We start from the raw sequence: 15,520 nt of genomic DNA, 5'->3' as shown, positions 1-15,520 counted from the left end.
TTGAACCAATGTCAACGTTTCGAAACAGAACAGAACTAGATAAGATGCATGCTCGGGGGGGGCTTGATTGGCATTTTCCCAATGCACTGCAAGCCTGGGTTGGGTTACTCAAAACGCTGCTCAACTTTCTGAATTTCATAGTCTTCTTGTGTGCGTGTGAAAAAGCTAGGCCATGATGGCCGTTTGATTCAACAATAGGTTGACCATTACTCGCGTGACGAGGCAGGTGAAATGAATTTAGTACACCCGTGTATCCATGAGAGCATGGAATCTCTGGGGAAGGGACACGGGGGTAAGCGTCTCAACGATGCGCTTTACGAAAGATCTTGTCTTGTCGTAGGAGGGCAGCTTCGCTACGCATTCGTCAAGCGTAGGAACGATTGCGGGCAGCCGGACTCTCGGTGGTTCCGGAAGGCGCTCAGCAACGCCCTCGACAGCCTGTAAACGTTTTTTTGAGACTGTTTTTAGTGCAAGGTATACTACGCAAGTAGTTTCTTACAATTGAGATAGGATCGCAGATGCAGGACAGGATAGCGATGTCGTAGAAGCGTTTCGACGAGGCAATGTAGTAGCTGATCATCAGAGACGCAAAAGACAGAGCACTGACAACCCTGAAGAGCGAATTACGAATCTTTCTTTTGAAATTCCGAATGAAAAAAAGACTGACAATGTTAGATTGGTGATCGTTCCCCCGTAAAGCAAAGCGGCGGTGTTGCGGCATGTGGGGGAAGACGTCAAGTCAACGTATCCTGAAACGTGGTATTTTGGAGAAATGCACAGTTGCCTGGAACAAGCTTTCCACTTACCACGCATGATCCAAAGCAGAGCCACCAACGGGCTAAAAGGAAGATAGGTTATCTATGGTTTACATGAAGGCAAGTGACTGGCATACCATCCAACAACAAGGGCAGCAACGTGCAACGCAGTAGGTCCAAACTCGAAGAAGCTTGATTCACAGTTCGTCCATATCAGCTTGGCTATCACTGAGCAGAAGGTGAGAAGAATTCGTCACTTCCAAAGCTGAATCTGCCTTACATCGGACGGCTTGCGTGTCGAAGAACAAGGCAGCAGAGCACGCAGCAGCCAAGGTCAGCATGATAGCTGATTGACGGTAGGTTGAACTAGAAGCTTGTTGAAAGCAGTGGATTGGAGCACGACATACCTCCTAAGAGGCCATTCCAAAATGCCAATCCTCGATCGCAGTATATCGGTTGTTGGCTTATGCCCTAAGAACCAAATGAAAATGGATGTTCTCCTATGAAGAGCAAATTCACACTTACAAGGGTCAGAGCAGATATGCCCATGATTGCCGAGGAGCACAAGACGAAAAGTATTGACTTTTCAATGCCATTACGAAGCGCGCCCTCTGAACGGTCTGCCGTTGGCTCCCATCTTCCAAGATCAGCAAAGGAGCCGCTAAGCGACCTCAGAATGTTTTGGAACATCTTCGATAAATGTTGTCGAAGCCGGAAATTGTGTCGGAAATTCCGAACCTCACTGCACGTGCGGCAGCTGGGGAGGATCCAAAAAATGTACACACCGCGACACTAGCGTCATGTATCAAAATTAATCTATGATCACACTACGCACGCGTGGATAGGTCTACGGCCTGAGGTGTACGTACTGCCCAAGGTGGCGCTGCACATGTCACTACCTCCCGTCACTATTTGTTATTTTCGGCGTTTTTATAGCCATCTCCATTTCAACAAGCCTAGTGAATAAAATACAAAAGTGATACTGCTACGTATCATGTTTATATTCAGAATGACGTATCGGATTTAGGAAACGAACTGCGAAACCGCGCGCACCTCGCCAGAAAAACTTCAGCGGCTAGTATTTCAAGAGTCTGCAAAGTGATGCACATGAATTAACCACAATGTCGAAACGGCCTCTATGTGAAACTGTCTAGCCCCAGTATGTGGGACTACTCTGTCAGGCGACTGACATTGTTTCCACAAACGCAAGACGATGAGCAGCCTCCATCACGCATGAAAGTGCCGAAAGCAATTTGAAATGTGACAGTTAGTAGCCACAACACTAGTCCATAACGACAGGCCAGTACATATAAGCGACCTGCCAGGTGCTCAATTTGCGCCTTCAACATGCCCAGTGTGCTTCCCGCTCATCCCATGGAGCATTCAGCCTCCCAATTTGTCCTAGCATGATTGCCTCCACAACGAACTCCCTTGAATACAGTTGGCTTGGCAAACGGAACTGCCCCTCAGGAACTGTCCGTCAAAAATATGTCAGTGTGCTTCTGGGCTTTCAGCTCTGCGCAGCGTCGCGCTCCTGATTCCACTGGGCGATCATGGCACGTCGTTCTTCACTGGTCCTTCTCTCCGGCCGTTCAGGCCTATGAAGGCTCGATGAGCTGCACAATGAAGGCAAAGGCGACACAAGAGCCATCAATTGAAAACTGCACTGTGCAGAGAGTGCTCTGGGTTGAACACACCCAAGAACGCATCTTTCTGAGGAAGCGCATACTGTGGGAGTGCTCACCGTCTGTGCTTATGTGGGGACGCAGATCGCGACCTTGATCGCCTTCCTCCACGAACTTTCTCTCTATATTCTGGATGCTCCTCATACATCTTATTAAAAAGCTTTCGCTTTAAAGAGCGGGGAACGTGCTTTAGATGCATGAAGTTGCAATAGCCACCACGGCGGCACTGACCGTCTACGAATTGGCGGCAGCGGGCCTCTCGGAAGTCAGTGACTGGCGTGAACTCAGCCTGAATAGGTTTTCCTGCAAAAATGCAAATACACATAAATCATTCAATATGTGTAGAAACGAGCGGATCCCCAAGAGCACCTTGCCAGCAAGGAGAGAGCCCTGGAGCACGATTCGTAGAACTGTCTCAAAACCAGAAAATGCTTACCAGCATAATAGCGTCCCTGGAGAGCAGAAAGCGCCTTTTTTGCCGCATCGTCGTCTGAATACTTCACATAAACATTTCCAATAATGTGATCTCCAATATTATCGCAGACGACCATGTCCTCGACCTCGCCGTACTTGTACAATTCCTCGAAAACTTCCGAAAAAAAGGCTTCGAAGTGATCTGCAGCTTCATCTAAAAGTTCATCAGAGACTGAACGAAAAGCACGAGAACAAGATAAAAGTAGAAGGACAGCTCTGAAGAGAAGCACTGACACGACCCCTGTGCCGTCATTTATACAGGGTTAGGCCCAGCATGAGCGGGTATTCTGTGGGCACTAAACACCTCTACTCTGTACTTCTGCGCAAGTTGCACTGGCCTGCTAGGCTTGCGCGCTTACCGTTTTGACCTTCTGCAATGGCAATCGCCACAGGGGGATTTGGATACATGTGTCGAAGGACGATGGTTGGCGAAGAGGAGGGTTTGTAGTGGGACCTTGAACACTGATCTCCGTGACGACAAGCCCCGATCTTCCAGTAGAAGGGGCAGTTGACTCTGTCCTCCTCCGTTCCAATGATCCGCGCCAGATGCTCCGCCATCGTGAATGGCTGACGCAGCACAGCAACTCTACCGACAGTAAGAAGAAGCCCCGGCCCCGTTCACTCCCTTGCCGGTGTTGCAAACGCCCTATGCACGGTTGTATTTAACTGGATATTGACCTTATGCCTAATTTAATCGTCGGATCATTGGATGAGCTTCAGCAGGGACCAACATGAACAGCGGCTTCCGCTCCTGTCTGGGCCCGCCGGATTGAAAGCAAAGAAACTCCCCCAATGTTTCTTAGGTCTCTAATCAACGCTGTTCAACAGAAGCACAGCCACTCTACGCAGCATACTGTGAAAAAGGAATCTGCGTACGTAAAACTATGTCAACGTCGGTTTCCTGCTGAGTTACCGCGATCCACAAGAGTGAAAGAGAAGAAGGACCACCGTTTGTTCTAAGTCTTGAAAAGCAAACAGCTGATATTTACATTGCCAATATAAAAAGGCCAGTCGAAACGCTTCAAAGCAACGTTTCTTCGGGTGAGAGCGCACCTTGTAAATCGGCGCCTATGTCTGGTGGCTGCCGTAGGCGCATGCGACTCCTCCCCACATAGACCGTATTTCCAGGCGAAATAAGGTTTATGTTAAATATATTCGTATATGTTTACTCAGTATATCGACAGGGGCAAATTTGCAGCACTAAACATACAGCTGAATCCCGTTTCTTTCAACACTTTGTAGCATGCAGCGCCGCGCGGGGCTCCGCTACACAGGAGTTTAACGTAGGGCACTGTGATATAAAGGAATTCCATCCCCTAATGGTAGTTCCGTTAACATTTTACTTTTAGAAATTGAATTAAAGTTGCTTTTTGCTGGGTCAACTCCCCACGTTGCTAATAAGCATGCCCCTAACCACGGCCAGACAAGTTTGCAAGTCACTTGCCGGACTTGCAAACTTGTCTGTTCATAGCAAAAATTTTAAATATTTTATCGCATTTGTTTATGACGAGGTTATGGGTGCACCTGCTCGGGGATTTAAGTGAATTTTTGCCCCTACTGAGCCTGTTCGGCTGGGGCAGCATAGTAATCTGTATTATTCACGACGCATCAACACTTGGTGAAGTCGCAAGAACACGTTGCAGTCGCTCATAGCCTAAACCGGCTGCTTTGTGAGTGGATTCTTTTTTATTTGTGGTCTGAGCGCGTGAAGGAAGGTAGACAACCATCCAGGCTAGGCAAGCACATCGTGGGATTCCCTCCAAACGTGCCAGCAGGCGTTATGTGGAACCGGTGTTGTAGTAATTTGCAGCTTTCAGCCGCTTTGCGGCACCAAAGGCCGCCATTTGTTCTTTTATACAAATGAAATAGCAAAGAATTCAACAGACAGCCTGTGAAAAAAGATAGTAGCGAGAGGAAACAGACTTGAAATTTTACCCGTTTAGTTGTGGACAAACGAATCTCCAATCATCGGATACGCTAGGCCTATCAATTGAAAATAGTGTAAAAGGCGATTCATTTGGTTTTAGTGAATAAAGTGGTGCTTGCTTCAAGAATGCAGAAGATGCGAAAACGCCTGTCAAGCACAGGGCATGTGCTGGGGGCAAGAGGGAGCCAGGGGCTACTTCCTGACGTGCAAATGCCGAATTCGGAAAAATACATATATATATATATATGAATACATTTATTCATATTTATACAAGTAAGTATAGAAGTATCATGATCAGGGTGAAGCGGCCGATGTGGCGCATCATTAGTTTAGCGTTGTTCTACAACTGTTATGGTTATTTAACAGTTGTAGAACGAGATGCACATCCTAAAAACGAAATGTTGCAGGAATATCGCGTTGTTATTATAGCGGGAGCAGCTGCTGCACTTTTTGCTTGCTGAGGAGACAGATAAATGTTGCATTACTAAGTGCTGCAGCATTTGCAAGTCTTCGGCGAAAATATTTTTTTTGAATACGCAGCGCGGATGTCCTCTTTGTTTTTGCCGTTATTGCAAGATGAAATGATGCGGCCAATGTGCTGCTGTTGCGTTTGAATAAATCATTAGTTTTGTGTTGTTCTACAACTGTTGTGCCCTCAGATTTAGCTCATTTTATAGGTACTCCCTGCTCTTAGTGTCGCTACTCTGGTGATTGCCTTCAGTGCAGTTCCTTGTTCTTTGTGAGCATCCGCGTTTATGGCGAAAGAAACAACTATTGTTAGCACATTATTAAAATGAGCACGAGTTATTTTCGTTGTTTCCTTGTGAGGAAGTCGTTGGGTGCGTCGAGCTGCAAAGCATCAATACCCCCTAACAAGACGCACACACAGGCCACCCCGGCACTGAGCAGCCGCCTTGCGAGTCCAGCGCCGCAGTCTTCTTTATCCCCAACGACAACAATTAAAGGAAGGCTGCCCATTGTAGCTGAGATCCAGGGCTTTAAAGAAGCAGGAGCAGGCGCTGCGGCCTGACCTCCCCCACCCCTCGCTGTTTGTGATGCTGCTTCGTGAGCCTCTGAAGCAACAAACTTTGTGGGTGTTGAATTTGCACCCGCTGTTTCTGCTGCTCTTGCTTTAAAGGCTTCATGGGAAGAAGAGCCTCCAGAGGCGGCGCGGGTCACCTTACTGATGAGGGGGCGGCTGCTGCTGCTGCTGCCGAACTTCTGCATTTGTATTTGAACGCCCCTCGGGTCTGGCAGCGTCAATTGTCCTTCTTTAAGCAGGCCAATAAGTTCGTGAACGTCTTTAGGAGTGACACTGATCGCCTTGCTGAGGTGTAGAAGCTCGAACGCGGCGCGGGGGCGAATGTCTAACACGACGCTTTCCTCATAAAACTGCAGCAGCACATCAACTCCAATGCACGGGGGCTGCAGCGCAAGGTCATCCCCTCCTTCTTCAGCAGTGTATGTACCTTCAACGACGCTCCCTGCTGACCAAGCAGGTGATGTCAGCCTCAGAAATGATATTTCACTCATCTTGTCCCACCAACGTGGCGCCAAAGGCTCATTCGAGTACAGAGCCTCCATAGGGTCTGCAAATCTGCGCCGAGTCACAAACACAGAGAAAACAACAACTGAAAACAAACAGTAGACGAAAATAAACGCGAAGACAATGTCCGCAGCTGTAAGCACCCATGGAGCAGCTGGCAGTAGCTAGGCTCATTTCGTGCGAAAACGAAACGAATGAAAGAGATATTTCCCCTTTAGCCTCTGTGCGCTTTTTCAACCCGCATCATTCCCTCCCTATCCCAATGAAAAAACAAACAAATACCTCATCGTACAACCCTGTAACACACAAGAGCTGCAATACAACTACTATCAAGCACCAGCGGTAAACGGTGAAAAGAGCAGAATGTGCAGCAAATTGTGTTTCTTTTGCTTTTGTATTGCGTATAGCAACAGCAGCAACATGTTGTTATTGTCTATAAGAACAATTTGTTGCACATTCTGCTGCTAACGACTTGGCTACACAGAGAAAAATAAACTTCGCACGGAGAGGGGAGGGGTTCTTCGAAGCCCGTCTTTGGCCATGCAACAACACAAGAGCAAATTAATTCTTCCATTATCTCCTTTTTAGCATAAACATCAAACGAAACGAACAATGAAAAAGAACACGCGAAGCCCTTGTACACATTTTCTCCGTCAGTTCAACAACCTCTCTTCAGTTATTTTCAGCGATTCTAATTGAACTTAAGCACTATCGGACCATAATATGCAATTTAAAAGATGCAATGTAGAGCTTGGGTGCCCCTCACTGTGAACTGTTCTTCTGCTGCGATGCCTTCGTTGCAGTTGCCTTGCGGGGAGGGCCGAGGAGAATGAGGGCGGGTCCCGTCATAACTCGCATCAGGGCCTTCCTTCCCCAGCTGGGGCTCTTCCGCATGGCCGTTGCGTCTTCCCCTGCTGCTGCTGCTGCTGTTGCTCCTGCTCCTCCCTGTGCTGCGCTGCTGGCGGGAGAGAAGGCGCTGCTAGGGGAGCTTGCAGCGCCATTTTGTCTTTCCGTCTGATTACGCTGTCTGGACACCCCATTGGGCCGCTCTTGCTTTTCCTGCAACTGTTCTCCGTCTCCAATAAAAAACAGCTGCGCCTCAGGCGACCGCTGCATCGGCGATACAGCACTTGCTGCAACTGGTGCTGCAGCAGTTGCTACATCAGCATCAGGGCCTTCGTTTTTCCGTAAGTTAATTGTCTCTGTCTTCTCCCCTTCTCGTTCCTTCTCCATAGTTGTGGCTTGCGGTGTTCTTTTTTCGGCTTCCAAGGAGTTCCTCCCCGCCTCTGAGGTACTTTCACCTAGTCTTTTTGCCTCTTCATCGTTGGTTGGAATAGAGGCATCAGTAGCAGCAGCAGCAGGTTCAGCTGCTGCTGCTTCGTCAAGAGGAAGACGCATAAGGGTGAGAGACCAGGGCACTGCGTTCTGCAGCGCGACTGCTGCAGCACAGAGGGCTGCGATATTAACAAACCCAAAGGAAGCCTGCAAAAGCCGAAAGGCCGTGGATTGCTCATCAGGAGACAAACGAAGCAAAGGGCCCCGCAAATAGTGCAGTACGCACACCGTCAGAAAATGCACAAACGTTGGAGGCTGCAGCAGCAACGTATCCCACAGCAGCAGCAACTGCTGCAGCGGCAGCACGTGGGAGAAGAGCGTCAAGTGCCACGACAACGCATACATGTCTGAATGTAGACCTGCAACAAACAGACCAAACGCAGCAGAGACCTCCACCGATGACGAAGTTATTTCACTGCCTTCTTCTATTCAGGGCTCTCTCTGTTTATCCCTCTCGCAGCGCCAGCCTCTGCTTGTCTGGCTGCCTCTTTCATCGCTGCTCTTGTCTCCGTCCGTTTCTTCGTATTTATCTCTGTGTGCGCCTTTTCTGCTTCTCAGAGTGCATAATATGGCTTCCTCCAGCTTTTTTGTCCGAACAACACACCATTTGCGGTGCAGCACATCAATACAAAAATCCTTGCTGCTTCTCGCAGCAGCAACAGCAGGAGCGACAGCAGCAGGAGCGACAGCAGGAGTGACAGCAGCAGGAGCGACAGCATCAGCAGCAGTGTCAGTAGCAGCAGCGCTACCAGCAACAGTAGCAGCAGCGCCAGCAGCTGCAGCGACAGCATTAGCAGTGCCAGTAGTAGCAGCGGCAGCAGCAGCAGGGACACCAGCATTAGCGCCAGCAGTAGCGGCGGGAGCAGGGTCATTTGGAGGACTGAATGTGAATAAATACCGAGTGTGTTCATGTGTAGTGCGAGTTGAGGGTCAATGAAGAGGAGGAGGCGGTTGGAGGTAACGAGCTGTCGTCGTAGGAAGGCCGCGCTGTCTGCAGCGAAGAGGTGCTGCTGAAAGTTCTGCAGCAGCTTCTCTAAGCAGGCGAGAGCCACATTTTCTTTATCATAGAACAGCAGCAGCAAAGGGGCAGCCAACGCATCCATTCCCCTCACAGAGACATACAGCGGATTCCGCTGCAACGCCACCCCAACCAAATTCATAAGGCGACGACGGCCCTCTCTGCTACCCAGCAGATCGTGATACTGCGCCGCATATTAGAGAGGAAGCAACAAAACAAACAAACAGACAATATGCACTCCCATACGAGGTACAGACTGCAACAGAGGTAACAGCAAACGCATGCACCGAGAAGTAACACAAAAAAAACCCAACACGAATAGCAAACCTGCATTGGGGCAGCAACAGAAACAACAAAACAACAAAAGCAGAAAAACAACACCAGCACCGACGCACCAGCAACAAAGACAAAAAAGGATCCGCTTACTAGGCGGTCCACATTGGGTGTACTTTTGCACATCAGACGGCGAAGTATTCATGTTTCACGCTCACACTTGTATGTCACTCTACGATATATATATATATGCATTATAATATATATATATATATGCATTCATCGTGCATTTCCTTGTTGCTTGTTTATATCGCTACTACCCGCACTCACCTCGTGGTACTGAGAGAAGCCGCTTGTTTGCAGGGCCTCCAGGACGGAGTGGCTTAAAGAGGCGACAGCCTCGTCGTAGATAAACCGAGTGGTGTGCAAAACACCAACCAAATTTACACCCAACAATGCCGCCCATATCTGCAGCAGCAGCAGCAGCAGCAGCACAATCAGAAGTAGCAGCAGCAGTAACGTTTACAGCAGCATTTGAAGTATTTGCAGCGGCAGCAGCAGAAGCAGCATTAGTAGCAGCAACAGCAGCAGTATAAGCCTCAGCAGCAGAACACTTAGCATCAGCAGCACTAGCAGCAGTGGCCCGAGCCTTCTTGTCCTTCCGCTCTGCAGGAGTAGGGTTCTTGACTACTATAGAGAAAAGACTGCGTTGTGCGGCGTGTGCGTTCCCTTAAAAAGAGCAACAGAAGCATCAGCAAGTGCGCTGCTATGGGGTGTACAGACCTCAGGGCGAAGGAGGGGAGGGATATCTCTTGATGCTTCTTCCATCAGGCGGTGCCGGCTTTTAGGCAGCTGCGCCAACAGCGACTTAAAGAGGCGAACTCTGAATAGTGAGTAAGAAAGAAAAACAGAAAACAACACAAAAATAAAACAGAAAACAACATGAAATGCAGAACAGAAGACAACAAAGAATGCATGCATAACACAAACCACCAACAAGAGGTACAAAACAAAGAGCATCAAGAATTGAAGAGCAGACGACAACGTGAAGTAGACAGGAGAAAATAACGCAAAGTAGAGGACAGAAAACAGCACGAAATACGGATTAAAGAACAACTGCTCGAACGAAATGCAGCATACACCCCAAACCAACGAAAGACAGAGAAAAGCCCTCCACACACAAAAAAGAAAACATATCTCGTTTTTTACTGGGGAGATACTCGCTTGCACAATCACAAAACAGTGCACTGAATGCCAAAAGGTCAGTCAAAGCTGCTGCTGCTGCGGCTGTTTGCTAAATGCATGCAGAAGCTCCCCCTTCCTTATCAAGAGGCCAGCAGGAGCAGCAACAGCAGAAAGACGGATTAGCAGCAAATGCAGACCTGAGTCGCTGATAGAGAAAATGGCCCTGCCGTCTGTACACCGAAGGAGGCCGCACCTGCAAGACAGAAGAAAAACGAGTGAAGCCGCAACAGTGATGGAGACAAACATAATGCAAGAAAAAGAGAAGACAGGGGGAGGGAGGCGGAGAGAAAAGACAGAAAGCGGCGGAAGACAAGGACGGACTAATGCACAGGCAGACCAACAACGAGCTAAGCAAACAACGAAGCAAGCAAACAAAAAGACAAACAAGCAAACAGAAAAACAGAGATGCAGGCAAACAAAGAAACCAACAAAGAAAGCAACAAACAGACAAGGAGATAAACAAACAAAGAGACAAGCAGGTAATGCGGAAGACGAACCAAGAGACAAACACACAGAGAGACAAACAAACAAAGGCAAACAAAAAGAATGAAGTTCAATGCATATATACATATAAACATATGACAGCAATTCTGTATCCCCTTCTCGGGCAATAGAAAAGAGACACAAACGCGAAAGAAAAGGAGCCAGCACCAGCAGCAGCAGTACTGAATGCAGCACCAGCAGCCGCAGCAATGAATGCAGCACCAGCCGCAGCACTGAATGCAGCGGAAGCAGCTGCAGCAAATAATGCAGCAATTCGTCATAAAAGGCCTTACCTCCAGCATTTGACTGACAGGGAATCGATCGGCCTCTTGCAGGGCGCGCACGGTCTCCTCTAGAGATACACCTGAGAGCAGATGAAGCAAAATAAAACAGATTAAAAGAGAAGCGTAATAATAATAACAATACTAACAATAATAATAATTATAATGAATAATAATAAAGAATAATAAATAATAAGAATAATGATGATAATAATGCAACGTTTCAATAGCTAGCCATATTCACCGCAAACTACCAACACCAGCAGCAGCAGCAGCAACAGCATCAGCAGCAGCACCAGCAGGATCAGGATCAGCAGCAACACCACCAGCAGCGGAATCAGGATCAGCAGCAACAGCAGTAGCAGCAGTCAGTGAGTGAAGGTCGTAGGTGGTGCATGCACTGACCGACTACGTTGAGGTCGCCTTCTTTCCATAGGCGAATATCCCGCCAGCTCCTGCCCTGGGAAAACCCTGTGCTGAAAAAGGCATCGTCTCCCGGCGTTGCTGCTGCTGCTGCTGTTGATGTTGCTGCTGCTTCTGCTTTTGCTTTCGCTTCTCGCGCTGCTGCGCTCGCCTCCAGGCTGCGTTCTGTGTCGGGTGCTGCAACAGCAGCAGCAGCCGTAGAGTCGTCCGGTTGTGCCTGCTGCCCTGTGCGGCCCCTTTCCCCTGTGCCGCTGCTTACTGCTGACTGGCTGGGGGCCCCTTCTTGATGCTGCTGCAGCTGCTGCTGCTGCTGCTTCTGCTGGTGCTGCTGCTCCCGCGTGCTGCTGCAGACAGCAATGGCCGCTGCGCTGGTGTGTGCCGAGCAGCTGCAGCCGTAAACCAATGGTTGTTGTTTGTTTGTGTCTTCTCTCCTTCTCCCCTCTTCATTATTACTGGGTCCATCACGTCTTCTTCTCGCATCTTCTCTATCAACAAATTCGTCCTCTCTTCCCCAGCAGCCAGAAAAAGCAGCAAGAAACTCAACTCGCAGCAAGGACGGCTGCTGCTGCTGCTGCTGCTGTTGCTGCAGGCCTTCTATGGGCCCCTCTTCTCCTACTTTGTGTTGCTCCTGAGTGCTGCTGTTTGTATTAGGAGCGCGTAGGCAGCAGAGAGGCAGCAAAAACAGAGGAGGGACCGCCCTGAAGGCACCTGCAGCAGCCAGAGAGGCATGCACATCCCCTCCTTGCAGCTCCCACCAGTAGAAGACCTCCTCCAGGCCGATGTTATGATGCAGCAACAGCAAATCGAAAATGCTGCGCTGAGGAGACAGACGAGAAAACGGCAGCCATGGAAGCGCCCAGCCAGAAACAGAAACTGAACGCACACAACACACCAGTGCACCTCCTGAATGAGTGTACATCGCAGTGTTAACTGTACGTACACCCGAAACACTGACCCACAAACACGCTTCTAAAAGACAAACTAATAAAGGAAGGGGAACAAACAGACAGAGAGCACACAGGCAGACAGGCACAGACAGACGGACAGACAGACAGAGAAAAAGACAGCCAGAAACAGAAGCACAAGGAGAAGCAGAAAGAAATACAGAAAGAGAGATAGGAAGAGAGGCGGAGGTGCGACATCAGCATACAGAAAGAACAGCAAAACAATCATCTATCACTTAAACAAACCCGCACCGTCTTCATCTTCTTGGTGGTTCAGGACCCGCTGCAGCTCCTCCTCTACCCTTAACTGGGCAATCAAGCCAAGTGAGTCGGCGCCCTTTAAACACCAAAGCTGCTGCTCTCTTTGCGTTTGCTGCAGCCACTGCAGTGCAAGAAGCTCTGCTGCTGACGGCCTGCTAGAGGGGTGTATTCTTAAACACGCCCGCAGTACCTGTTGCAATTTTTCTATTTCTTCCGTCAGAAAAACCAACGCCTCTTCATCATCAGCACACAAACCACCGACTCCTTTGGAAGACACGTCAGCATCTGAACTGCAGGCTCCTGCTGCTGCTCCTGCTGCTGCTCCTGCTGCTGATCCTGGTCCTGCCTCCGCTGCTGCTCCTGCTGCTTCTTCTGCTGCTCCTTTTGCTGCTTCTGCTGCTGCTCCTTCTGATGCTTCTGCTGCGGCTCCTGCTGCTCCTTCTGATGCTTCTGCTGCTGCTCCTGCTGCTGCTCCTGTTGATGCTCCTGATTGCTGTTGTTGTAAGGAAAGCTGCCCCCAGCAAAAGTGAGGCCGACGACAGAGATAAGCCCCAGAAAGCCACTGAATCAGCCCGTCTATGCAACGCTGCAACAGAAGCTCTTCTGTTTCCTTCAGCGATCCTGATGGTGCTGGCTCTCCTGCTGTTGCTGCTGCTGCTGTTTCTGCTGCTGCAGCAGTGGCGCCGCGAGCCTGCTGAGAGGCGCCCGCAGTTCCTGCGTCAGATTCTTCTGAAGAAGTATTTGAATTCTTCTGGTCTGCACCTCCTCGACCTCCTGCAGCAGTGAGCGCTGCGGTGTACGTACGGGGAGGCACCATAAAACAAGGCGGCCCGACAGCCTTCCGCATTAGAGAGAGAAGCGAGGACTTACGCTGCAGCAGCCAGCGGGAGAGTTCTGTCCCAAAAGCAGAGACTGCTGGGGCTGTAGGGTGTTGTGCTGCTGCTGCTGCTGATGCTTCTGCTTCTGCTTCTGTGGGGTGCAGCGGTAGCAGCAGCTGGAAGTCTATGCCAAGGGAGCTGAACAGAACTAACTGAGTTACGTTCCTCAGAGCCTCATCAACCAGCTGTAAACAGTCGTCTTCTCCTTTCTTATGCTTTTTACATTCCTTTTCTATGTCGCCCTGAACAGAGAAAGAAGAACCCCCATCAGCAGATCTGCAGTTGGTGTGATAGCGGACGCCCTCGTCTGATGTCGCGCTGCTGCTGTCACTTCTCCCCCGGTAACAGCTGCTACTGCTGCTGCTTCCGCTGCTGCTGCTGCTGCTGCCGCCGCCGCTGCTGCTGTTAGATTGAAGATCAAGCGTAGAAGGCCAGATCGGCCATGGGGGCTGCAGAATATGCAGAAGGATTGCTCCGAGCGTCCATATATCATGTTTACCGCAGACTGGCGTATTGGAAAGAACCTGAGGCCCTGCCAGTACTTGTTCAGGGGCGAGATAGCAGAAAGGAGATAAGAGATCGGCAGAGGGTGCCAGCCTCCCCCCATCCGTAAGATAAGAAAGGCCCCACTCACTGAGACGCACATTGCCGTGAGCATCAATTCGAATTGTTCTCGGTTGAAGGCGGTTATGAGAAAGACCGAAACTGTTTAAATGCGCCAAGGCTGTGAGAGTTTGTGCAGCGACAGTTGCTAAGAACTGCAGCTTCTCGAGGTCCCACCTCAGGCAAGAAGAGGGGGAGGAAGGAGCACCTGTATTGGCTTCAGCGGAGGTGCGCACATGAGTATTGTCTGCACGGCAGTCAGCAATGGCAGGCTCTTCTCTTTTTTGGGGTCTCTCCTCTGCGGGTATTGTACTGCTGCTGTCGTTCCAGGCGTCAATTATGTCCTGAAGAGAAAGAGACCAGAACTCTGAGACAAGGTAAATACGCCGTTGGGTCCGTAAGATGTTGGTGTATGAACAGAGATGAGGGTGGGTGATGGCCTTGAGGCGATAAAAACGCGAAATGATTTCGCGATGAGGAGGATCTGCATCTTCTCTTGAGGCATTTCTTCTGTCTTCTCCACCAGACTGCGGATCTGGCCAATTATACTCATTAGCAGAAGAAAGAAAAGAAAGACGCTTCACATGGGGCGTGTTCAGGTCGGTGCCGTCGCCGCCAGCCTCCCCCTGCTGAGTTGAAACGACAGCAGAGGAAGCGGAAGGATGGTTGGCTGAAGAGCTCCCATTGAAGGAAAGAGATGCCTGAAGAGGGTCAAGAGAAACATCGACAAACTCGAAGAGAGTTTTATTTGCATCTCCTTGCTCAGAAGAAATGAAATCTGGAGTTTCGCGATCGGCGTCGGCAGCAACGATGGTTTGCAAACCCAGCTGAAACTCGGAGCAAAAACTCGGCGACATTCCCCGAGTTTCGTTCAAATTCAACTTCAATGGATGAATTAATTCAAACTTTCTCAACTTTTACGCGGAAAACAAGAAGCAGTTGCCCACCACATCCTCCTTTTTGTTCTTCCCTACACACCGGACCGGTCTTCGGGAGCCGCCGCTCTGGCGCCGCAAAAATACATTTCATCCAAAAATAAACAAAAATAAACTTAAAATTGAGTCATAGTTCAAAATAAATATCTTTCCGATGTTTTATTTCCCCCTTCGCGTCCGTTTTTGATTCATAGAAGGGCCCCTCCCTGCTCGGTTCAGGGGGCCCCCCGTCCCAACGCATCCAAGGCATGTAAACCGATATGCTCCTTGCTTTGCTTCAATTCTTTTCATTTAATTGTTTTCGCATTTCTTATTTGTAAATTATAACTAGTTAAACTCTTCCCCGGGTGTATATTCGGGTATTCGGCGTTGTCGCCTTGAGCCTCCATGGGATTCCAGGAGCTTGCGCCGTTGCTGCTTCTTGCTAGTTTATTCAAGCCTATATATGCAGTAT

At 49.3% G+C, this 15,520-nt stretch overlaps 3 protein-coding genes across 3 annotated transcripts; all 3 read right to left on the bottom strand.

The window, feature by feature from the left end:
- Positions 1-237: 237 nt before the first annotated feature.
- Positions 238-1,445, bottom strand: EAH_00016930 (hypothetical protein, conserved; the record flags this gene model as incomplete). The annotated part of the gene is made up of 8 exons (XM_013397727.1): positions 238-438; positions 500-611; positions 668-749; positions 807-838; positions 893-983; positions 1,036-1,101; positions 1,163-1,226; positions 1,281-1,445. The coding sequence occupies 8 exons, from the start codon at positions 1,443-1,445 to the stop codon at positions 238-240; spliced, it is 813 nt and encodes a 270-aa protein (XP_013253181.1).
- A 908-nt stretch (positions 1,446-2,353) lies between these two features.
- On the bottom strand, positions 2,354-3,472 carry EAH_00016920 (U2 snRNP auxiliary factor small subunit, putative; the record flags this gene model as incomplete). The annotated part of the gene is made up of 4 exons (XM_013397726.1): positions 2,354-2,437; positions 2,556-2,743; positions 2,877-3,086; positions 3,274-3,472. 4 exons carry the CDS (start codon positions 3,470-3,472, stop codon positions 2,354-2,356), a joined length of 681 nt encoding a protein of 226 aa, XP_013253180.1.
- Positions 3,473-5,645: 2,173 nt separating this feature from the next.
- Positions 5,646-14,988, bottom strand: EAH_00016910 (TBC domain-containing kinase (incomplete catalytic triad), putative; the record flags this gene model as incomplete). Its single annotated transcript, XM_013397725.1, has 9 exons — positions 5,646-6,438; positions 7,154-8,081; positions 8,621-8,924; positions 9,344-9,481; positions 9,797-9,896; positions 10,396-10,451; positions 11,035-11,105; positions 11,428-12,375; positions 12,642-14,988. The coding sequence occupies 9 exons, from the start codon at positions 14,986-14,988 to the stop codon at positions 5,646-5,648; spliced, it is 5,685 nt and encodes a 1,894-aa protein (XP_013253179.1).
- Between the last annotated feature and the right edge of the window lie 532 nt (positions 14,989-15,520).

This window comes from Eimeria acervulina, genomic scaffold (assembly GCF_000499425.1).
Source record: "Eimeria acervulina Houghton genomic scaffold, Eah_scaff107, whole genome shotgun sequence".
NCBI lineage: Eukaryota > Apicomplexa > Conoidasida > Eucoccidiorida > Eimeriidae > Eimeria > Eimeria acervulina.
This window is presented reverse-complemented; position numbering and strand designations above follow the sequence as displayed.